At 34.5% G+C, this 25,170-nt stretch overlaps 4 protein-coding genes across 4 annotated transcripts; 2 read left to right on the top strand and 2 right to left on the bottom strand.

The window, feature by feature from the left end:
• Positions 1 to 94: 94 nt before the first annotated feature.
• On the bottom strand, positions 95 to 3,630 carry PGO_011580 (hypothetical protein, conserved; the record flags this gene model as incomplete). The annotated part of the gene is made up of 3 exons (XM_028685798.1): positions 95 to 146; positions 494 to 551; positions 810 to 3,630. 3 exons carry the CDS (start codon positions 3,628 to 3,630, stop codon positions 95 to 97), a joined length of 2,931 nt encoding a protein of 976 aa, XP_028541599.1.
• Positions 3,631 to 6,322: 2,692 nt separating this feature from the next.
• PGO_011590 (hypothetical protein, conserved) lies at positions 6,323 to 9,691 on the top strand (the record flags this gene model as incomplete). Its single annotated transcript, XM_028685799.1, has 1 exon — positions 6,323 to 9,691. The coding sequence occupies one exon, from the start codon at positions 6,323 to 6,325 to the stop codon at positions 9,689 to 9,691; it is 3,369 nt and encodes a 1,122-aa protein (XP_028541600.1).
• A 983-nt stretch (positions 9,692 to 10,674) lies between these two features.
• PGO_011600 (1-cys peroxiredoxin) lies at positions 10,675 to 11,337 on the bottom strand (the record flags this gene model as incomplete). Its single annotated transcript, XM_028685800.1, has 1 exon — positions 10,675 to 11,337. One exon carries the CDS (start codon positions 11,335 to 11,337, stop codon positions 10,675 to 10,677), a length of 663 nt encoding a protein of 220 aa, XP_028541601.1.
• A 4,724-nt stretch (positions 11,338 to 16,061) lies between these two features.
• PGO_011610 (transcription factor with AP2 domain(s)) lies at positions 16,062 to 24,467 on the top strand (the record flags this gene model as incomplete). The annotated part of the gene is made up of 2 exons (XM_028685801.1): positions 16,062 to 24,046; positions 24,314 to 24,467. 2 exons carry the CDS (start codon positions 16,062 to 16,064, stop codon positions 24,465 to 24,467), a joined length of 8,139 nt encoding a protein of 2,712 aa, XP_028541602.1.
• Positions 24,468 to 25,170: the final 703 nt, after the last annotated feature.

Here is a 25,170-nt window from a genome sequence, read left to right on the forward strand (position 1 = left end):
TGAGAAAAGTCTTCGTTATAGATTCTATCGGTGTGAAAACCTGATTGATGAGTAACATACTATTATAACATCTGACTTAGATGCAGGATGTTCCTCACTCGTCGAAGAGCCTGATTTCCCGTAATGCTATCTTTACCCTATTTATGCTTTTGTTGCATGGGAGAAAAAAATAAAAAAAACGAAACACGATGAGTAGTCACATCGGTATGTAGTTACATCGGTATGTAGTTACATCGGTATGTAGTTACATCCATATGTAGTTACATCGGTATGTAGTTACATCCATATGTAGTTACATCGGTATGTAGTTACATCCATATGTAGTTACGTAATTAAATAAGCAGGTAAAATTAAACAACGTGCAGCATTACACGGTGGTATTCCACGACCACAAATGGAACTCTAATGTATAGAGGATGGGGAAGGTAACGTGAGAAATGTACGTCACAAAAGAACTAGTTGGGAATTGCTGAGGGACTCTCGTCTGGCCTACCTTATTGGATTATCACAGCTTAGGAATTGTGTAAAATGGATTGCTTTGTTTTCGAAATCTGCGAGGTGAAGCAAAGGTGGTGAAGCAAGGGTCGTGAAGCAAGGGTCGTGAAGCAGAGGTGGTTACTCAACAGTGATTATGCAAAAGATGGACTCGAGGCACGAATGAGCAAATAGGAGTGCCGTATGTCTAGAGGAGAAGGAATAGATGATAGTGGTGATGTAATTCTATCTCTTCTTTCCCTCTCCCCCATGACCGGCCAGCAGCAATGTCAATACATAAGTGTAACTGGTTCAACAGATTAGTGGGGATTTACCTTGGAGAGACAAGGTTCGCAGATGGAGCTGTGAACAAATGCACTTAAGTGAAATGTAAGAACGTAATATACATGCAACCATTATTTCTTTGGAGTTGAAAATCAAGCAGAGTGGTGTTTTATAATAATCTAAGATACTTAGAAATGCAATTTTTTGGAGATAAGATATTTGTTTTTGTTCAATGTAGTCTTTCATTATATATCCAAATGAGGCTATAAATGATGGTAATATTTCAAAAGAAAAATTCTCTGTTTTTAAAAAATAATTTATACTCTTTAATATTTCTCCCTCGTAGTAGATTATAATTTTCTGCATAAGTTGTAATTTCTGTCCTGAGTTTTTTAAAATCCATTGAGAAGATGATATTTTTATTTTCTGTTTCTCATTTTTACACAATTGTTGGAACTTCCTTATATCCCTCTTTGTCATCTGCTCTTGATTGTCAGCTAAATTTTTACATATGCTACTGTCACTTTGTGTATCCTTTTTATCATCATTCTGTTTAGGAATGGATGATACCCCTGACTCGCATTCTTCATATTCAGAAACATCATTACTGTTGTATTCAGAAAGGTAGGAGTTGAAGTAATCGCTAACGTGACTTATATTATTCACATCTGAAATGTATCCCGTGTTTATTATTCCTTTTATTTCATCCAAGTCGTGGTAGAGGCTTTTTTTTTTCTTTTCTTCCTCCGTAGCTAGCTTTTTCGTGTCTCTCACAGGGGATGTATTTCTTTCTTTTTTTTTCACTGTGCCTATGTCATTTTTGCCCCTATCATTTTTGTCTCTATCATTTTTGCCTCTATCATTTATGGTTCTATCATTTTTGTCTCTATCCTTTTTTTCTCTATCCTTTTTTTCTCTATCCTTTTTTTCTCTATCATTTTGGTCTCTATCATTTTTGCCTCTATCATTTATGGCTCTATCATTTATGGCTCTATCATTTGTGCCTCGTTCGTTTTCCCTACTTCTGCGATCCCCTTTCTGCATCTCCGTCCGCTTTACCCTCTCCATGAATGTGCCAAATGTGTCCTCAGAGGAAATTTTGAATTCCCCTCTGTTGGTGGACTTGCTATTGATGAGCATTCCAATTTGAATTTCTTTCATTTTTTTTTTTATTTTTTTTTTTTTGTCGAAATAGTTTAGCAGTTTAAAAATAATTTTAGGAATATCGTACAACTTTTTAGACTTTTTGAAATTCTCGAAATCTTCCCTTAATTTCCATGCAAGAAATATACATGCACCTGCTAATAAATATGGTAATGAATTTTTTTTTTTTTTCAAGACCTTTTGATGGTATCTATGTAAGTAGTATAATGCTATTGTTATGGTAGAGAATGACAGGTTTAGTTGCTTTCCCAGGATAATAACAAATTTTGATGTATTCACAATATATTTTCTGAATTTTTTTTTTTTTTTAAATTTGTCATAATATTCTTCATCTGTGTTCAGGCACATATTAATATCTAGTGCTATGCTTAATCTGTTGTATATTTCCTTTTTAATTTCTGCTTTTAATTGTTCGATATCGTTTGTGGATTCTGATTCTGAAGTAGGAGATGGTGGTGCTTCTGCTGCCGATGGTTCTGCTGCTGATGGTTCTGCTGCCGATGGTTCTGCTGCTGATGGTTCTGCTGTTGATGGTTCTGCTGCTGATCGTTCTGCTGCTGATCGTTCTGCTGATTTATCTCCCTCCACTTCACCTACATTATAATTATCACCAACTTGGATATCATTCTTTCGATTGTTTCCCTTCGATGCACATTCCTTATTCTCACCAACTCTTCCATTTGCTTCTCCTGAATTTTTGGTTTTTCCATCTTCTACATTTTCCCCTGTATTGCTTCGGCAAATCAAGCCATTTTTCTCTATGTTTATTAAATACTTTATTTCCTTCTCAATATTCTTTGAATCCTCCACATTTTGTGAATCACTGTGCTGGTTGGGGTTGTGATCACTTTTATCATTTCCTCTTATGGGCACTACTACCCTTGCGTTTGAATTCTCACAAAAGCAGGGTTGGAATTTAGGGATATAAAACATTTCTGATGCCTTTATTTTATCACATAATGAATCTGGATTTCCATTAGGGGAAGATTCTCTGCAAAATTCTTCTTTAATTTTTATAGCATGGGCAAATTTATGTGAGCAGACCTCATTTTCTGTTAATGTATTTTTTTTTTGGAAATTGTACATATAGTTTTCTTCATCCACTAGTTCATTTTCCTTACTCTTTTTATTTTCATCTCGTACAAATGGATATGAGTGATTTTTCTTTTTTTTTTTTTCCTCTTCACCTTCTTGCAGCTTCTCCCCCATGTCATTCACATTAACATTTTCGTGTGCACCTTTGTAAAATTCTTTCACTTTCGATTTTAATTCCTCATCATTCAGGTTTCCCCCAACATGGTTAATTCGAGTCACACAGGCAATTCTAGTCAGGGAACCAATTCCATCCACGGATTCAGCTCGAGCCATGGAGCTCATTTTTAACTGTGTCTTTTGTAACGAATTTGGAATTGCAGTTATGTGGGGAAATTCTACTTGTCCATTGGGTACGCTTTGTCCCTTTTTATTATTCACATTTTCAGTGATGGCAATGTTAATATTGCCTTTTTCGTGAGTTGCATGAAGAATTTCTTCTCTGCTTTGTGAAGAACATATCGTTACATGAAGTGATTTCTCACCTGAAAAAGTTTTTTTTCTTTTCCTGTTAGATGCTCCTTCTTCACCTTTTGCTCCACTTCGAATAATTTTATCATTTGCTATTTTCTCGATCACATTTATGTTACAGATACTTGAATCTATAATTTTCATATTTCTTCAAAGAAAAAAAAAAAAAAAAAAAAAAAAAAAAATTATGCACAAGTTGGGAAAGTGATTTGGTCGTTGTTTTGTGTACGTGTTTTTCTCCTTTTGTTTGGAAGGACTATTATTTGTCATTTTGTCTATTTTTACGTGCATAATTTTTCATTATGCAAGTTCGGTTGAGCATTGATGTTCTTTCAATTTGTTCTTCTATTCTGATGGATCTCTTTTATTTTATTTTTGCGCAATTTATTCAGGCTTTTTTATTTTTTATGGACAATTTGTTCAGGCTTTTTTATTTTTTATGGACAATTTGTTCATATATTTTTTTTTTCCCACCCCCCCCATTTTCGCTCTTTTATGTTGCTACCCTATTACGTGTGTAGCATTAGTGCAAAAACGATATGCACAAAAAATTATGACTTTGTTCAGGCAAAAATGAAAATAATTTTGTATGTTTTCACAAAACCTTTTTCTCACTTTTTACTGAACATTTTCACATATAATGGATAGGGTAGATATGTTGACAATAACTACACACATCGGCAGCGAATGACAATTTGTGGAATTTATTTTTCTTCTTAGAGGCGAGAATTAAGGAAAAATACGTAAACCCCAAAAAGCTTTACTTTTGTGAACATACTAATCATTAGTATCACTATTTTTTCTATTGTTTTATTACAACAAATTACTACAAATTACTAAAAAAGTTTATACCTCATTTTATGGAGATATGCGCATACCGAGTATCTATGCATTCATAAAATCATGATTTAATAAAATGCAGGAGAGTGAAAAATAAAAAAAAAAAAAAAATAAATAATAACAATAATATGAATAATAAGCGTAATTAATAATGGTGTAAAGCAAAATGACGCAAGGGACATTCTACAGATTTGGCATGTCCCAAAAAAAAAAAAAAAAGGGGAAGAACAGAAGCGATGGTGTTATTATGTGTCACGGGAGCAAGTCTCAAAAAATAACGTCAACTTTCTTGTTCTTCCTTTTTTCAAAGGAGAAGAAAACAAAATCAGATTTCGGTTTGAAGCTCTAGTTGTGCCACCTCGTGTTAGTAAAATTTTGTTTTTCTTGCGATGTACTTTACTGTGACGTGAGTAGCAAGGCCAGCAAAAAATGGGAAGCCAAAAAAAAAAAAAAAAAAAAAAAAAAAAGCTTAATGTGAGAAGTGGAGTGCAAGAGGTGGGACGTATGAAAACAATGTAAAATGTAAAATTCAGAATGTAAGGAAGTGTAACGTTAAATGTAAAACTCAAAATGTTACCCCATTTGGGCTTGACCCGTTGGAAAATACTCTTTTTTTTTTTTTTTCCCCTATTTGCAGTTTGGAAATCAACGCCGCAGTTACTTTCGGTCACATTGTTCTCCTCTACAGAATGTTGGAGTGACATATACCCAAAAAAAAAAAAAAAAAAAATTTTTTTGAAATGTTTGTAAAAATTTGAAAAAATATGAAATATTTAAATTAAAGCAAAGCTTAGGCAAATTTAAGCAAAATGTATACAAAAAAGAAAAAAATGAATAATAAAATATGTGAATAATAAAATAAATAATGAACAAGTAATTCCAATTTTTAGTACAACATGGTTTAACTTTCAATAAATTTGCCATTGCTCGTGAACCAACCCTGTTTTGCCGCTTAACAAAAAGAAAGAAAAATGATCATGGAAAATTTTGGCGAACACTAAAAACTCAATGCATCCCCATCTGTCGTTACATTTTTGACATAGTATTTTTTATGTGTATCAAGCTGTATATAGGACGACACCACGGATGAATCTTAAATTTTGCTGAAAGCTTGTTATATGGAGAATCATGACATGCCTTTTTTTTTTTTTGAAAAAACAGCTCAAGCGAAAAAAACGTGAGTAAAACACAAAAACGGGCAACTAGTGGCATCAACTGAGATGAACAAATTTACAACCCGGTAAACGTATTTTGCACGTATCAACAGAAGAACAGAAGAAAAAAAAGAAGAAAAAGAAGAAAAAGAAGAAAAAAGAGAAAAAGCAGAAAAAAGAGAAAATTTTTTTTTTTTTTTTTGTATGTTTGGCCCGTGGAGAATAATTGCTATTCCTACTCCAATCTGAGAATGAGAAGATTTTTCGATGAATATCGCACAAGGAAAGATACCCCTCGAATGAACACGTGTTCTGAGTAATTAAATGGTTGCAACATCATATACAGATATAGATGCATGGAAAACTGTTTAATTTCGAGGGAGGAAATAGAAGATCTTGTACCACCTTGTCAACAAGGTAACCCAGTTAAATCTTTTTTTTTTTTTTTTTTTCTTTTTATTATATGTCCTTATTTGTGGTACCCCATTTGAAAATTTTGGAAGGCACTAACTCTTAATTGTTGTCGATTTGGCCCTAAGTAAAACTGAGAAGTGAAACCGAGGCAGAATCAACTGAAGGGAACTTAGCCCAGTTGACACTCCTTTTTTTTTTTTTATGACTCTGTAATACCACGTTAAAGGAGGGGAAGGAATACGTGAATATTGTGATGTCCATCATATTACATCCGTTTTGAGATTTTCATTTTTGTAGTTTTCCCGGAAGGTGGAGTGTTTCACAATTGAAGAGATAAGTAAGGGGAAACAAATTTTTTCTTATGGAAGTTCTTTTTTTTTTTTTGTTAGTTTGTAAAGTCACTACATACCCTTAGAAGGATTTTCAAAATGATGAACTACAATCTGAGTAACATTTGCGGCTGTGTATATACAGGTGGAAAAATTCAATTCAGTGAAGATGGGAATTCATTGTTTGTACCTGTAAGCAATAGAGTAAATGTTTATGATCTGAACGACAATAAATGTAATACACTTAAATCTGAAAATAAAAATGATTTAAGACACATTGTGATACATCCAAATATGGAAATAGCTATAACTATCGATAAATTTGAATATGGATGTATAATAAATTTGTTAAAAGATCAGATAATTTCTAGAATTCTATTTAAATCAAAAACTGGTATTATTACTTCATTTAACTACAACAATATTTTTACACCTCAAGAAGAACAAGATTCAGTAAATTGTGCACTATTTACACACAATGGCAAGTATTTCTTAATTGGTATAGGTAGGAGAGTTATCATATGGAAGAGTCCAAATAAAAACAATAATTACAAGTTAGTTAAATATAACGATATATGTTATCATTCCTTAAATGTTACCTCGATTGACGTGTCAGAAGACGATCAGTTTTTCATATCCACATCTTATGATCTAACCATTAGGATCCACACCATTGAGAGAAGGAGAAAAACACGACCCACCATTTTGACAGGAAACAAGACTACCATAGTCGCTGCTTATTTTTCCAAAGGTGGCCATTTTATTTTTAGTGTCAATAAGTCTGGGTTGATTCTGCTTTGGTCTTACGAGACCACAGGGGAAGCGGTTGCACATCAGGCCGATCGGGTCGATAACGTCGATCATGCTAATCACTCAGATGCAGCTGATCATGCTAATCATGCCAATCACTTAGATGCAGCTGATCATGCTAATCATGACAACCACTCCGATGCTGCAGATCATGCTGATCATGCTGATCGCACGGGTCGTGTGCGTCCGGCGCGAAGGAGGAAAGCTTACGAAAAAAGATGGTGGCAGAAAAAGGTGTACTTTTGCAACCAGGAGAAAAACGAAGAGGTCACGAGTGTGTGCTTTAACAGAGAACAGAACATGACAGTAATAGCTTATTCAAGTGGACGGTTTGGAATTTATAAAATGCCTGAGATGGTGTCTCTGTACACAATCAGCGTAAGCACAAACAGTATCGATGATATTGCAATAAGTAACGATGGTGAGTGGATTGCACTAGCTGAATCGAGCAATGGTACAGTAATAGTATGGGAATGGAAGAGTGAAAGTTACATAATGAAACAAAGTACAACAAGTAGGAATATAAAATGTGTAAAATTTTCTCCTATTATTAGTCATCTAAGAATTGGTAGTCATATTGTGGAGAATGCAAATACATATCATGAAAGTGAAAATTTCACGAGCAAATTTGTAATTGTTACAGGAAATGAAGATGGGACAATTAAATTGTATGATTATATTTCTTTTATGAATTTTGTTACTTTTACAGCTCATACAGATAGCGTTACTGATGTTTGTTTTTTACCACAAGGGAATGCTTTCATATCATGTTCTTTGGATGGTACAATTAGGGCTTTCGATTTGTTAAGGTATCGTAATTTTAAGGTATACACAGCGGATTATATGTCCGATGAAAATGGAGAGACAAATAATAGATCTGCTCTATCATCCAAATTTGATGACGATGATGATGATTATAGCAACAATGGCGCTTTACTAAACCAAGATGAGGAGAAAAAAAAAAAAAAAAAAAAAAAAAAAATTCTGAACGGTTCAGAAAAATACGAAAAAAGAATAAACGTTCAGTTTTTATGTGTAAGTGTGAACTTAAGTGGAAACATTGTTGCAGCTGGAGGGAGAGGAAATGAATACATCGTTTACATATGGAATATACAAACAGGAAAATGTATAGACAAATTATATGGGCATAATTCTCCAATAATTAAAGTATGCTTTAGTACTAGCGTAAAGAATGAAGGAATAATAGCTAGCTGTTCATGGAGCAATAAAGTTCTCCTATGGGATCTATATGCAAGAAGAAACAAGGGAAGTAAATTTGATGAAATAGTTAATTCTCATGACATCTCATACATGTGTTTTGATCCAAGAGGAAATGACATATTAGCTATATGCACACTGAATTGTAAAATTATATTTTGGGATGTACAAGTACAAGAAATTGTAGGAACTATAGAAGGTATTAGAGATATCAAGAGAGGACAATTTATAGGGGAACAATTTTCAGCTATTCCAAAGATGAACAAAAAGAGGAAAAAAATTAATAACTTAAAGAATGGAAATGATAAGGATGACGAATTTGTTAATCCAGATGAATTGGAAGATGAAGGAATTAATACTACTGTAAATCAGAATTCGCACTTCACAAGTATAGATTATGTACAAAATGGAAATTACATAATTGGGTGTGCAAATTGTAGTGTATCTATGTATATATATGATACCAATTTGTATGTGTTAATACAAATTATCGATTTGACAACTAATTTTTCCATAGATGGTATAAAAAGAGAAATTTCTAAAAGATATTTAACTGAACAGGGTACAAATATTTATGAATTTGATTTGAGTGATGAGGATGGAAATGTACAAATGGACAAGTACAGAATTCAGAATAGGAAAAAAAAAAATAATATGCTACCTGGTAGTATAGATGAACATTACATTATGAACAAATTTAAAAAGTATAAATTTATACTGAACAGTATAAGTATTTCTGGTGATGATAGACACGTGGCAGTTGCGTGCAGTGTAGGTTTATATGTTTTTACAAAAGATTATCAATTTCAGTATGTTGTACCGACATTTTTGAGGGGTGCAATAGGAGAAGGGAAGAAGACCAAAAATGGATATAAAGGACTAATTATGCCACTTCTATATGAACCCCAGTTTTTAACAGAACATGTAACTTTACGCAATTTAAAGCTAGCTATAAAAAAAAACGAATATATGAAAGCATTCATTTTATGTTTAGCTTTGAACAATTATGAACACATGATAGAAGTGTATGAGAAAACTCCTTATAATATCATCCCCCTATGTGTAAAGATGTTGTCCAAACCTTTCGTTTTTCTGCTAATTAATTTTATAAAAGTATTGCTTCTCAATGATACGCTTAAGCATATCCACTTGCATCTACTTTATTTGAATTCTATTTTTACAAGCCATTTTAGCCTTTTTTTGAACGCCAATTTTTTTGTTCATTCGGATAATTCCACTGGAGGAGGAGCAGAAGGGGGTCCCAAGGGAGATGATGCCAATAAGAACATCTTGAAGAGAAGAACATATTCAGCTCATTCCTCGGACGAATACAGGAATGCCCTTTTACTTATCTTGAAGCAGGTGTTCACAGTGTACAATGGATTGCAGCACTTGTATAGCAACAACACCCATGTGCTTCGCTACCTCTCTGCGGGTTAGAACCCCAAAGTGGGAGCGGGAGGAAAGAATTGCATGAATAATATGTACATATCAGTGTATATACACACGTGTGTACATGTGTACGTGTGTACGTGTGTACGTGTGTACGTGTGTACGTGTGTACGTGTGTACGTGTGCACGTGTGCATGTATGCATATTTTTTCTGCCGCTCTCCCACATCGATAGCTACCTCTGAAGAAACGTTTTAGAAGCCCCGCCTCTTTGCACTTTGTGTGAGAACCCCTTAAATGTGGTGCGTAAATAGGTATTTTTCCCCATTTTTTTCTACGTTTTTGAATTTTTTCACTTTTCCGATTTTTGTAAAAGAACTCGCGAGCCCAGAAAAAGAAGTGCGCTTCTATTTAACAGTTCATTTTTAAAAATAACTATTCTTTGCAACTCGCACATGGTGAATACACGACGAATGAATGGCGAATATAACATCATATGATACACACGCGAACAAATGGACACGCAAGCATCCCCTCCTCCCATTGGCGTTGTTTGCTAAAATGTGTATTCATTCGACTGGGAGGGGAGAAATTTTTGAAATCAAGTTGGTGGAAGGAAAAAAAAAAAAAAAAAAACGTGACAGTGATAGTGAAAATGAAAGTGAAAATGAAAGTAAAATTGATAGTAAAAGTGAAAGCAAAAGTGAAAGCAAAAGTGAAAGCAAAAGTGAAAGCAAAAGTGAAAGCAAAAGTGAAAGTAAAAGTGAAAGCAAAAGTGAAAGCAAAAGTGATAGTAAAAGCGATCGTGAACATGAACATGAACATGAACGTACCATTGGGTGTAGATGTCCCGGAGGGCACTCTAATAAGTCGTCATCTAGAATCCACCTCTCTCTCTTCTGACCTCTACCAAGGGATATGTGTCTATTTCTCCTTCCATTCCTGAAGGATGGAGATGTTTTTTTTTTTTTTTTTTTTTTTTTTTTTTTTTTTCCCCTTCCTCTCTCAACCCATTTGTAGAAGAGAACATCATCACATGGGCACGAATCTGAGGTAAGGCTTCTTCGATGGCAACTGAAGTTGTTCTACTTCATTCTGGAAAATATTTTTGAGATCGGAGTTATTTACAGTTGGAAGGACACAACATTTGTCTCCCGTTTTCCAATTGACAGGAGTAGCAACTGGATGTTCCTCAGTCATCTGCAAGGATTTAAGGACGCGCAAAATTTCTTTCGCATTTCTTCCAGTAGTAGCAGGGTACAATATTGTGGCTTTCACAATTTTTTGAGGTGAAATAAAAAAAACACATCTACAAGTTAATGGTAAACCTTTTATATCTTTTTCTTTTTCATCCATAATTTTTAACGTATTAGCAATATCTCTAGATTCATCACAAACTATTGGTATTTTCCATTCTTTTATCTTTCCATAATATTTAATATCTTCAATCCATTGTTCGTGAGACTCTTTAGAATTGCAACTAAAACCAACTAACTTGCAATTTGAATTGAAAAATTCTTCATACATGTTTCCAAATTCTGCCAACTCTGTTGTACATACAGGAGTAAAATCATTTGGGTGGCTGAAAAAGATACACCACATATTTCCTACATATTTGTACAAGTCAAAAGTTCCTTCTACATTTGATGCAACGGAGGTGAAGTTAGGAAACGTTGATCCCAAGTGGTAGCTCATGGTGGGCTGCTCAGTTTGGCCTGTTATATTCTGCTCGTGTGTAAACGTGTTTTTATTTTATTATTTTTTTTAAATTAATTTTACTATTAATTATTTATTTTTTTTTGTAAGTGAGAACGAGTGTACGTAGGTAACTTTTCTACAATTCAGACTTTGCAAAAAAAAAAGAAAAAAAAAAAAAAGGGATTTTAATTCTAGCTCTACTTGATACGCGTTCCTTTTACAGAGTAAAAACGACGTGCAAAAAAAAAAAAAAAAAAGAAATAGCAAAATTAAATTTAAAAATGTTCTGCTTGTTATGTAGATTTTCTTTTACGCACAAATGAGATGAGTTGAGTAAGCTGGGTGAGATGAATTGATTTGCACAGCACGGAAGTGAGTAATTCAAAGCGTGCATTTTTGTTTATGGTTCCTGAAAAATAGAGAAATAAAAATTCTCCTTTTTCATATGGGGGGTGGTGGTGGTGGCCCGACAAAAAGTGAGTCATTGGCGAAAATATGCATTACGCGACACGTATTTAGTCTCTTTATACATGCATATATATATACATATATATACATACGTGTATGTACAATTATGTACATGTAACATTTGCTTTCTTTCTTTGGAACGTAGTATTCTTAGCATAAAGGAGAGATTGAGTTTAGATGCACACCTGTTGTTTTGTGTAGATCAAACTAGAGCTACTAAAAATTACTAAAAATGAATTATCCCAAAGAACGGAAATATATATATATATATATATATATATATATATATATATATATATATATAGAGGCTTTGTTTTCACAAGAACATCTATATAATACATACCAAGGAAGTCATCCATGAAACACAGCAGGAGCGCATAGTGGAGGGAGAGGGGGTACGAATCTCATCCTGGAAGTGATCTCTTATGAACATTGTAAAACAGTTGGAGGTTCCTACCGCTTTGTGTCGTGGTAAGATTTTTCTCCCATGAGAATTATTTATGTGGCCTATAATTCTGTGTTCACAGTTTTCTCTGCTTGCAACGCCGATACATTTGTGTGACAGCAAATGAGAAGTGGAACAACTCTACATAACCTTTTTTTTTTTTTTTTATTCACAACTCATGCGGCAATGTATAAACTTTTTTTTTTTTTTTTTTTTTTTTGAATCCTTCTATTTTTGCGCAACACCAAATGTGTGGGAAAATGGCCACAAAGAAATAAGAAATACCTTTTCTGCCCATTGCTGGATGAGAAAAAATAAAATAAAAGAGTAAAAGTTATAAGTTTGCAAATATAGTTGGGAGAATAACGTTAAGTAAACTTTCCCCACTACACCGGTTTGACCTTTTAAAGATGACTTCAAATTTTTGCACATTCATTATTCTGAAGCTAGCTGTGGAAAAAAAAAAAAAAAAAAAAAAAAAAAAATTACAACTTCATTGTATCACCTTGCTGTTAAGGCGTTTTGTATTTGTTTATTAGAAAACCGATTTATGTACACCTAGCAATGTTGACTCAAATATGTTGTAGTGTGGGTTGATTCGTTTTATGATGGTATATACCATGTATAAGTGACAGTTGCATATGGATCTTGGCATTTCATCGAAGCGCTATTTTTCGCAGTTACGTGAGCAATTTTATCGCACGTATATTTTAAAAGAAATGCACGTCCCCTCTCCCCACACACCACGACATCATTTTTAAAAAGAAAACAAAGTGTTACATTTTCCCTTTTTTCTTACCAATTAAGAACAAGTGTGTTGTGCGTACATAAATAAATAAATATATCCATATATACATGTGTGCTTGTATGCTTGTGTGTAGACTGTATTCTCAACGAGGCGCTACATTTTTACCTTCTTCTGACAGAGGTAGTTGCGATATTATTATGTATTATGCACATTCACCTGAACATGTTTTCATGCTTTGTAGATTGTGTAAATATTTATATTCCCCCCACCCCACCCCTCGCTGTCCTTCATAGCTCCTTTATATGTATACCTACACATTTCTATGTGTGCACACCGTATGATATTATGTACTTATATTTAAAAACTGCGTAATGTATATAATATTTACGCACCCCTATCAAAAGAAGCGAAAAGGAGGGTTAAGGATTATCATAATAGGTGTGCTCCTTTTGTGAATGTATTTTTCGAGGAGAAAAAATCTAGGGAGTAGACCGACGTCAGACATGACATTGTGTTTGTAGCACTGATTTTGCATGTGATGAATGTTTTATGAACTTTACCGTTTTTAATGTATATCGGATTATCAACTGTTTATGTAATGTTTTTTTTGTATCGCAGCTGATTCAATATATTTCCCTTCCCCCTTGCTTGCATATCACATATCAGATTCGATGAGTACCAACAGACATATATATTACATAGATGGGTTGCTATACAGGAGTCATGTGAAAAGTGTTGCATATTTTTTAGGGAATAATGGAGATGAGATATATCACACACTATATACTTCTGTATATTTTGGTGTACTTGAGCACCACATTTCAAAATAAGTGGGGTGAACAAATGTACCTTGCCCGTAGCCCTAATATAAACCCTTACTTCTTTCCTCCCTTTTTTTTTTGATATATTCCATTTTTAATTAAGCATTTTAAAAATTTTCATTTTTTTTAGTGACCATTAATATGCCTCTCTAGCGCTTTAATTATTTTATTTTTTTTTTTATTTTTTTTTTAAATTCTCTGCACGTGCCTATCTATGCATGTATACATAACAATGATAACATTCTTTCGTATTAAGAAAAACAGGATGCTTACGCGTGCATTTCGTTATAATTTGTGTCGTTTAAGTTTATGCCTCTTTAGATTCTCTCCATTCTGTTACACAAAGAAGTTTAAGAAAAAATAAGAAAAAAGGGATATATCACAAAAGGGTTAAGATAGTGGTATTATTTATACAAACGAATAAAATCGTAACATTAAATGTAATTTTTTTTTTTTTTTTTTATGAGGCCATTTAACAATACCAGTATCACGAATGGTTACATATTTCATATGGCCACGTAGACAGAATGTTCATAGAGGGGGATATCTGTAGTTAGGTAAATGTTTCTTGTATCCGGGTGAATATTTTTTATAGCATATTGTGACCTTGTGTGTTTTTTTACATGAAAGATTTATGACATATATGCTGGAAGGAATGAAGAGAGAAAACCAGTAATTAATACATTTTATGTGGTGCAGAGATTGTGTGGTGAATCGGTTTATGTAGTTGTTTTAATCTGCTGAAATGTCATTTTTTTTTTTTTTTTCTCACAAGTTTACCTGAACAATAAAAGGTATTTTTTAGGAAGTAAGCCAGCAGTTGATCCTTTCGTGTGTTCTCTCCTTCCGTTCACAGGAACGTATGTCGTTAGACCCCGTCGTGCGTGTGTATGCATTTAATATCCCTGTATGGACAGATAATTTTTTTTTTTTGATATATTTAATAAACACGGGAAAATTCGTATGAACAAGTCAGAATTTAAAAAAAAAAAAAAAAAATGTTCATACCATTTGGGGGAAATGTTTCCATTTTTTTTTTTTTTTTTTTTTTTTAATTCATCCAAAATATTCATTTCGTTCATAATTGTCCATCCCGAATTGACTACTTCACCTTTTTTATTTTATATTATTCTATTTAGTTTTGTTTTGTTTTATTTTGTTTTATTTTGTTTTATTTTGTTTTATTTTGTTTTATTTTGTTTTATTTTGTTTTTTCTTTTTCCTCATTTTTTTTGGCTTTTCCATTTGTAATTTCACACCTCTTTTTTTTTTTTTTTTTTTTTTTATTCATTCTCCTTTCCCTCATTTTTTAGTCCCCCATTTGCCATTTTAAACTTTTATTTTATATATATATATATTTTTTTTTTTCTCTTTCCTCACTTTTCTCTTCCACCTTTTCCGCCTAGCCATTTTTTCCATGCGTACATTTCACATGCCGTGGAATTTTCCACGCTTCCGATGAATTTTTGATTTATTTTAAGTGTATACGCAACGCGAATAAAATGGAAAGAAGTAAAGAAATGACACCATTTTTATGTACATAAATATGCGTTTGTATATGTATGTATAAATATATATATATATATATATATATATATGTAAGTTTACATTGTGTATATATTTTCACAAATGTACGTAAGTGCATACCTGCACGTTTACACATACATACACATATGTAAATGTGCGTCACATTTTTTCCCCATTTTTTACTGCTTTATGTAAACTTTTTGGGGCTCATTTTTTTTTTTTTTTTTTGAGATTGCCAGTCTGTGTATTTGTATTTATCCATTTGCCTATGATGCTAGGAAACCAAAACGCTTTGTCAAAATAGTGTTTTGAAATTCAGAGGGATGCAAGTATGAACATGTGCACGTAAGTAATCTCTGTACTTTTTATGTCCTTTTTCCCAAGTATATATAACAAAACAAGAGTTCACACTAGTGTATAATGCGTCTGTTTTCTCATTTGTGTATATGTTCACACGTATCTGCCAAAATATATATGAGCACAGATGCGTGCCCGACATGCTATCTCCCCCGCCCAGCCGAAGAAACTGCGTAAAGAAAAGGTGACGAGTGAAAGCGGGGAAAGATAACGAGGAGAGAAAACGTGAAGCGAAAACCAGAGACTGTAAATAGAGACCACAAATAGAGACAACAAATTGAGACCACAAATAGAGACCTCAAATAGAGACAACAAATAGAGACCATAAATTGGGACCACAAAACGATGATCGAAAATGGACAACTTTGAAATGAACCTCTTGATTGAAAATTACATAGATGAAGAAAAGGTATTTGATAACTTTCCTTTTAAGTATTTCCATTTTCTATTATATGCGTACAAAAATTATTACAGGAATACTTGTGCGGGTAAAAAAGCGTTAGCAGATAATGGTGCATGTGCATGCACCGATTCTATGAAGGGAATAGAAGATGGCAGCCACAATGCAGAGTTGAATATAAATATGTTAAAAAGTCACTATAATTATAAAAAGAAAAAAAAACAGAAAAAAATATCGTTTGACATTTCAAACCGTACACGAAGCATTATAAATGCAGGAACAGGAAGAAAGAATTCTCACCTTGTTAAAGCCATTACAGATGTGAACCCCTTGTCGGATACAAACTCTGTGTTGATGGGTAACATAAGAAGGGATGATAGCATAAGAAGGGGTGATAACATAAGAACTGATGATAACATAAGAACTGATGATAACATAAGAACTGATGATAACATAAGAACTGATGATAACATAAGAACACATGTTGTAGGTACTCCTACGGATAGTAACTTCTTAACTAGTTATAGAAATGATAATCCATTGGAAAAGTATCATGGGTTATGGAAAAATAATGTGGAAAAAGGATATAAAAGGGTCAATTTTAGTAACAAAGCAGACAGTTTCATTATGCATGAACTGCCAGAATTACTTGAAGAGGAACAGAATGGTGAAAATTATTCTGAAAAAGATATAATAAAAATTATATATTATTTTATGCAAAAGTTCGTGTTTAATAAGGAGACTAAGAGAAGACACAAAATGAAGGAAAAAAGTAATTTGATATGTAAACTAGAAGAGGAAGAAAATGGAATATCAAATAGTGGAGTCATATCAAATCGTGAAGTTATATCAAAGGGTGAAATCATATCAAAAGGTGCTTTAAAAGTATCATCTATTACTGGACAGAACAAAAGTACTTCAAAGGATTTAACATTTAAAGGAACAAATAAGAATGGTGAAAATTTGGTGAAAGAATTAGAGAAAGGAGTAGATACTAATAAAGTAAGCAATGATATCAATGCAGAAATAATGTGCAAGGAAAAACCAGGAGAACATTCCGTTGTAATTGATAATTTACAAACAAGTGAGACAAATTATGAACACAAAGTGAAGAACTTTGTAACTGGAAGTGAATATGGTGAAGCAGATGTAGTAGTCAAAGATTCTGAAGTGGATGGAGGAGGAGAAGGAGAACTAGCGAATTTTAATCCGAATTGTGAACCTGTCGAAGAAAATGGAAAGATTGTTGATTTTCAGAACGAGGCAAAGGAAGGGATAAAAGAGATGAATGCTACTAGTTTGCACGAAAGGAGTGTTGTTGGAATGGAAAGTTCCATGTCAATTTTCCATGATGAGCGAGTTAATGTTTTTTCGAACGAGCAACTGGAATACGGCATTGATCATGCATTAGTAGGAGATTCTATAGTAGCAGATTCGCTAGTGGGTAAGGCGGCGTCGGAAAAATCAGGAGAAGCTGTGTCATTAGAAGGTAAGAGAAAAAAGAGGAAGGAGAAAGAGAAAGGAACGGAAGAGGAAGGAACGAAAGAGGAAGGCACAAATAAGGGATCATTATTTTCAAGTATCGCGGGATTAATCAATATAAGCGGAAGAGTGGAAGAATGTAACAAAAATGACGAAGTCTACTTGAGCAATGATAATTCAGAATTTAGTTTGAGCGAAGAAAAAAAAAAAATTGAAATAATTATAGATAATTATATGAATAAAAAACAAATTTGTTTTACTATGAATGATATATTTTATCCATTTACGAACAGAAATTTGAATATGTCGAGAAAGAAATATCAAAACAAAAAGTTGGCAAAGAATGGATTATTTGAATGCAATAACAACAAGTGTATTGGAGTAAATGGGCATAAGGACCCAGTTGAGAGGGGTGATAACGCACCTTCGAAGAGATACTTGAAAAGTAAATTGATTTATGGAAGATTGAAAAAAGGGTTAAATCTTCTTCTCAAACATGAAAAGAAGAAAAGAAAGTATAGGAGAAATGTTACAGCTGGGAAGACGAATGCTGGAGCTTCGAAAGTTTTAGTTGATGAGAGGATGCAAAGTAATGGAAATATCTGTGCAATCGTGAGCACAAATGATGGGGCTAGTACGAATAATAATGCCAATACGAATAATAGTGCTAACAGAAATAATAATGCCAATACGAATAATAGTGCTAACAGAAATAATAATGCCAATACGAATAATAGTGCTAACAGAAATAATAATGCCAATACGAATAATAGTGCTAACAGAAATAATAATGCCAATACGAATAATAATGCTTATACGAATAATAATGAACATAACACCTCTAACCCAATTGCTAGTAGTTGTAATAATGCCCTCCCTGTGGGAAGGAGCAATAGTGGGAGAAGGAAAAGTAACAAAAAATGTGCAAATAATGTTCATGTAAATGATGAAGGTTCTTCTTCTATAGTAATTCATCAGAATAAAGAAATCAACATAAACTCGAATTTTATAAGTGTAAAGGAAAAAAAGTCTGGGCACCTGAGGAGTAATTTGAAAGAAAAAAAAAGAGGATTTAAGTTTAATAATGCACCACTAATGTTGGATGCAAAAGAGGAACAACCTGGTGGATATACAAAGATGAAGTATGAGACACAGAAAAGTGGTTCCTATGACTCGATGGCTGATATGCATTGTGGGTTCCATCCTAATGTTCAAGGAATAGATGGAACTACCGGAGGATCAAACGGAAAAATCTGCAGAAATAATAGTTGTCGTAGTAATCGTAGTAGTAGTAGTAGTAATAGTAAGTTCCATAATCGAATATATAGCCCAAGTAAATATACACCACAAGGAAGAAATAAACAAAGGGATGAAAATAACATGTACAGTGATATTTTGAATACTAGTGGTCGTCAATTGCAAGGAATGAAAGAGAGGAGTGAATTTCAATTTGGAGTATGTGGAAATGATGGATATAATAATGTGGAAATGATGGATGACAATGCCACCACATCTAATTTTTATCGAAACAATGTTGCAGCTTCTCATATAATGAGGAATCCAATGAACAATGATCAGTTTATAATAAATGATTACCCAGTTAATTATACTAATAAAGGATTTAAGAATAAAGAAAAAATGGATTCGAGAGAGGAGAATGCATACCAGATGAGTAAATTCTCTAACGAATTATCGTTTCATAATTCTAGAGTAGTAGGTGCAGCAGGAGAGGACGAAAAAGAAAAAGAAAAAAAAAAAAAAACACCTGACTTATACAATAGTTACATTCCTGATAAGAATACTGAAAACATGAACGAAATGTTAGAACAAAATTGTGTAAGAAATAATATTCATGGAATGGGCATACAAGATGATGCACAAAGTAAACTAGGTAGGGAAGAAATTCCTTTCAAGAAGCCACGTGCTAAAAGTAACTTGAAAAATAAAATAGAATTTGTAAAAGATAGTTATATGTTTCAGAACCGCAGTGTGAAAATAGGCAATAATGAACCATTGAATATGGAAATGATGAATTATTTTTCAAATCCCGTGATGCATATGGGAAGAGAGAAAATTGATGGTGAACATTTTAGAAGCAATGTAATTCCGCATGAACAATTTGAAATGGGTTATCATCATCATCATCATCATCCTCATCTCTTGACAAATGCAAAAAATAGAAGCATAGGTAAAAAGAACGAAAAAAAAATAAAGAAAATGAATAATATGAGAGGACACAATACTGCTGGTAGGAAAAAAAATGCTGTGAGTGAAATTCGAAAAAATGCAGGAAATGGAACGAAGGAGAAAGAGTATGTTATGAAAAACAAATCCTTTGTTGGTGAAGAGAGAGAAGGAGACTACAATGGAGATGAGGGCCATAACGATGATGATAGAGCTTCCGAGTCTGTCGTTTCTTCTCCAATAGGACTGGGTAGAGGTAGAGATAGAGGTGGAGATGGAGGATATTGTAATGAGGAAAGCAAAGGCATAGGTAACAATAGAAGAGGTGGAGAAGATGATGATGATGACTATAGTAATGATGGAAATGCACCATATGGACAGCAGAGGGGGAGGGGATATGGAGGCAACATTGGTGGAGGAGGAGTAGGACTGTGGGGATATTCCGGGAGTAATTCCAACGCTAGTAGGAGCAATACTGGAGGAAAAATGAATGGTGCACCATCGAGAGAGGGAAGAAGTGCACTAATGGAGAAAATTGAGAAAGAACAGGAAATGGATGAAGAGCTACGGGAGTCCAATAGATTCATCATGGCTGGGATGAATGAAAGCAAAATTGGATGTAATATGAGCAACCAATTTATCTCAGAAAGGATAAGGGGTAGAGAAATAAAATTGGAGTGTGCAAATATAAACGAGGCCACCCTTGAGTTAGGAAGTAGGAAGTGTAAAATGTGGAAAGATAAATCTGAAACACATATCGGGACAAGTGCAGTAAGGATGAATATAGGAACAAATGTAGGGTGCACTATCATTGGCAATGTTTCATGTGTCGGAACTATGAAAGGAGAACGATCAAGAGATTACATAGATCTCATGAAGGAACAACTGGGTGATATACCTATTACGAAGTCCAGTAAAGATACTCACAGTGTTGGAAAAAGAACAATCATTAGCAAAAAAAAAACAATGAACAATAATGGAAATTTTAAAGAAGAAGGAGGACATTGTGGATTCAGTAATGAAGGAATGGAGCAGAAAATTGGAAAAAGCAATAATAACATGAACTCAGAAATGAGTACTTATTCAATAACGCACGAGAGTGGTAGAAAGGATCCCACGATATGTGATCTCTTGAATTCGGTTCATAATGAAAAAGTAAACTGCAGTAAAGCCATTCGAGATGGACGGATTATTTCTGTTGGAACAGGTACAAGGGTGTCTTATTTGAATTTGAAGAGCGGGAAAGGTGATTCGGAAGAAGTAGAAAAAGTGGGCGAAGTAGAAAAAGTGGGTGAAGTGGAAAAAGTGGGCAAAGTGGAAAAAGTGGGCGAAGTGGAAAAAGTGGGCGTAGTGAACGAAGGGCGAATTTCAAAGGAGAGGATAGAGACCACGTTAAAGGGGAAGAATCGTAGATACAGTAGTGGCAGCATCGGTACCAACCTAGGAGTGAAGAAGACAAACATTGACAAAGAGGTGAAAGTGAAACTAGTAAATGAAGATGCATCAACTAGGGGTTGCAAAGGCGAGATCGTGCAGATGAGACATTTCACAGATGTATATGAAAATAGAAACACATTAAAATGTAGCGATTCGACGGAGCAGGTATACATGGAAGGTTTTAAGCATGATGGGATGGCTACCTTGGGTAGCGGTCAATCAGGAAACCGAATTGAACATCCACTCAGAATAAAGAACAAGCAAGAGAAAAACCAATACAATGATGAGATGAGACCCGACGAATACTGCGATACAGCAAATAGTTGTTACAGAATTGCACATGATGAAATTTTTAACATTAACAAAATTGAAAAAACGAATGACTGTGCAGATGATATAGAAGATTTGCGCTTCCACACAATGGTATCTTTTCATAATCAGAAATCCTGTTCAAATGAACCCCTGGATAGTGTGAAGATGAAGGAAAATCCTTTTCCATACGTTAATACAAGTATAGTGAACAATTCAGATAATTCCATAAAACATGTATCTGAAAGTGTAAAAAGATGTAAGAAGGATACGTCCTCTATTTGTGGAAATATGGATATGTTGGATGGAGATTCTTCTGTTGAGATTGGCAAGAAGAGAAGAGGTGGTGTTCAAAATCAGTGTATCCACATGATAGAGCCGTGTACAGAATCTCAATATTGTGGAATGAAGAGAAAAGCTTCGATGAACAAGAACAGCAGCAGAAGCAGCAGCAGAAGCAGCAGCAGAAGCAGCAGCAGTAACAGCAGTAACAGCAGTAACAACAACAACAAGAATAACAAGACATCGTTCAAATATAATAAAAAAAAAGCTAAGGGGGATGTGATGAACAACCCTTTGGACGATGGAAAGACATGCAGAAGTATTAGTATTACCTCAACACATAACCCTTCCCTTCCTTTGAATGATGAACAAATGACTGTAAGAAACATATCCAATATGACATTAGATAATGCAGAATCCATTCCACAACCCTGTGGAGTCCAAGAATTCGGAGAGAATGAAAAAAAAAAATATTTCGTGGAAGAAAAGAATGATATTAATAAATCTCTGGTGCACATGGGCCTCATAGTAGATAAGAAGATGGATAATAGGAGTGTGAATAATATGAAGAAAGAATCAACTTATTCAAGAAGCAACAATATGAATTGGAATTCCTCTAAGGGTGGTGAGCGTCCAGAAGTGGAATATTTGAAGAAAGCTGCAGCGAAGGATGTGCATGCGGAAAAGGAGTTTGAAATGGTTAATGTTGCATCTAGCACATTGGGAAATGCTGCATCTGCCACTTTGGGAAATACTGCATCTGCCACTTTGGGAAATACTGCATCTGCCACTTTGGGAAATACTGCATCTAGCACATTGGGAAAATACGTTCTAAACAGGGACATGCTAAACGTATACAATCACATTGGAAGAATGATATCCGATAGGAAAATGCAAAGAATGCGTTCGTTGAATTATGCAGTGAATAAAGAAAATGGAAAAAGATTAAACGTAGAAGGAACTTTTAAAAATGGTTCAAGCAATCGTACCAACAACATCTGTGACAGTAGCGACAGTAGTGGAAGCAGTACTTACCATGTGTTAACGAAAAAGAATAAAAGAGAAATCTTTTCAAAAAAATCCATCGATGATGAGTATGAAAAAATTCACATGTTGGGAGTTAATGGAATGGAAATTATTACAGGAGAAGGAGAAGAAGAAGAGGAGAAGAAGAAACAACACATTGTGGGAAATGATGTCTGTAGTGACAGTTACGCCATTCATAATATTTGCACTGATGATAGCAAAATTCGAAGCGGGAGAAACAACCATATCCAATCGGATGTGCATGACGGGGGAAATAATCATCACCATGGGTTCAAAGGATCTAGCGATAATCTCCATGATGTTGTAAGAACCCACGGACGAGAAGGAGTAGAAGATGTAGAACAGGCATTAACGGTACAAGAAAAGTTCAGTTTTTCGAAAAACTTGGAAAGGAAAGTTGACGAAGGGTTAAAATATGCGAACGAGAGAGCATTTCATGTAGGACCTCAAACGCAAGGGGAGAGCAGCATTAACAATGATAGAGAACGTAACATGAGGATTGCAAGTAGAAGCAATGGAGAAGATAATGGCAAAGGTAGTGGAGAAGTTTGTGGCAAAGTTCATGGCGAAGTTCGTGCCAAAGTTCATGACGAAGGTTGTGTCAAACGAAGTTGCAAAGATAAGAACAGGGATGATAATTGGAGCAGCTTAATAAGCAGCGGTGATGGAGATAATTGCCACTTCCATAGTTTGAGGGATACGCCCAACCTGAGGATCACTAAAGATATTGAAGGAAGAAGAACTCCTCCTTTGGAGGATTTAGAGAAAGGAATTTCGAAAGACATAATGCAGAATGTATTATCAGCACCTGATAAGGGCTTTGTTGCACCTCCTGTGTATGTGGACGATTTAAAAATGAATAATATGATAAAAATGGTTGATACTGAAAGCACAAATCCAATAATTTTGGGGAATGAAGAAATTATAGGGAAATTAAAGGTTCCAAAAAAGAAAGGAAGGAAACCCAAAAATGCTCTTCTCCTACAGGATGAAAATAAAGGCAATTTCGAAGAAAAAATCACATCTGGACAAACATGTGATGATGTATTCAATTTGAACTATGATGGGGATATGTATCAAAGTCCTGATTCGAATCGGAAGCCCAAAATGACGAAAAAGTCGCAGGGTATGAAATTTGGGGTCGAGAAGGTCGAAACCGGTGCATACAATGAAAACGGGGAAAAGGTTTCTGGAGTTTGGTAAGGCTACTCTTGCATTATGTGCTATGTGCTTACCCGCAGGGAGAGAGGGGGGGTGGGGTAAAGTGACTATGGTATTAACCGGTTCACTGCTTGTCTCTCCTCCCTCCCTTTTTATATGCACACTGCTTACGAACACCGCTTACGAACACCGCTTATGAACACCGCTTATGAACACCGCTTATGAACACCGCTTATGAACACCGCTTATGAACACCGCTTATGCACCTCTTATTACACTCCTCTTATGCACCGTTTCCCACGCAGGTATGACACCAACAGGAGACTCTGGAGAGTCATGTACATCGAAAACGACAAGCGAAAGACAAGGGGGTTTTCTCCCCGCATTTACGGGTTCAACGTTGCACGGGAATTAGCGGTTCAGCTCAAATATGAGATGAATAAAAAAAATAAAAAGTGACACACACACGGAGTCAGAATGAGGAACGAAAGAGATGTGCACTCTCTTATTGTTTCAGAGAAGTATGCATGCCAAGTATGCTCCGTTTTAATATGTATTCGATACGTGTTCGATACGTATTCGATACGTATGCGACATGCATGCGACATATGTGTCCTTTTTGATTGTTTCCAAATTATTTAATGAACGAGTGAATGGAGAGTAGTACGGGGGGAGCCATTCCCACTGTACCTGACATCTTGCCCGTACTTTGTATCTACACTTTTTTTATAGCACTTTTTTATAGCACATTTTTTGTCCCTTTTTTTTGTGTCCCTTTTTTTGTCCCTTTTTTTTGTGTCCCATTTTTTGTCCCTTTTTTTGAGCCCATTTTTTGTCCCTTTTTTTGTGCCCATTTTTTGTCCCTTTTTTTGTGCCCATTTTTTGTCCCTTTTTTTGTGCCCATTTTTTGTCCCTTTTTTTGTGCCCATTTTTGTGTTTTTTTTTTTTTTTTTTTTTTTTCATTCTATATTTCTATACCAACGCAAATCAGAAACAGATGTCTCTCATTAAGATGACCTGATGAAACTCGTCCCTGTATACACATACACATACACACACACACACGCAGTCTATGGGGATGATACATGAATTCGTAACAATGGAAAGTGCATATTAACACAGATTTGCGTAGGTGAAAACGGGAAAAATGGATATACAAGCG

This window comes from Plasmodium gonderi, assembly GCF_002157705.1.
Source record: "Plasmodium gonderi DNA, contig: Chr01, whole genome shotgun sequence".
Taxonomy (NCBI): Eukaryota; Apicomplexa; class Aconoidasida; order Haemosporida; family Plasmodiidae; genus Plasmodium; species Plasmodium gonderi.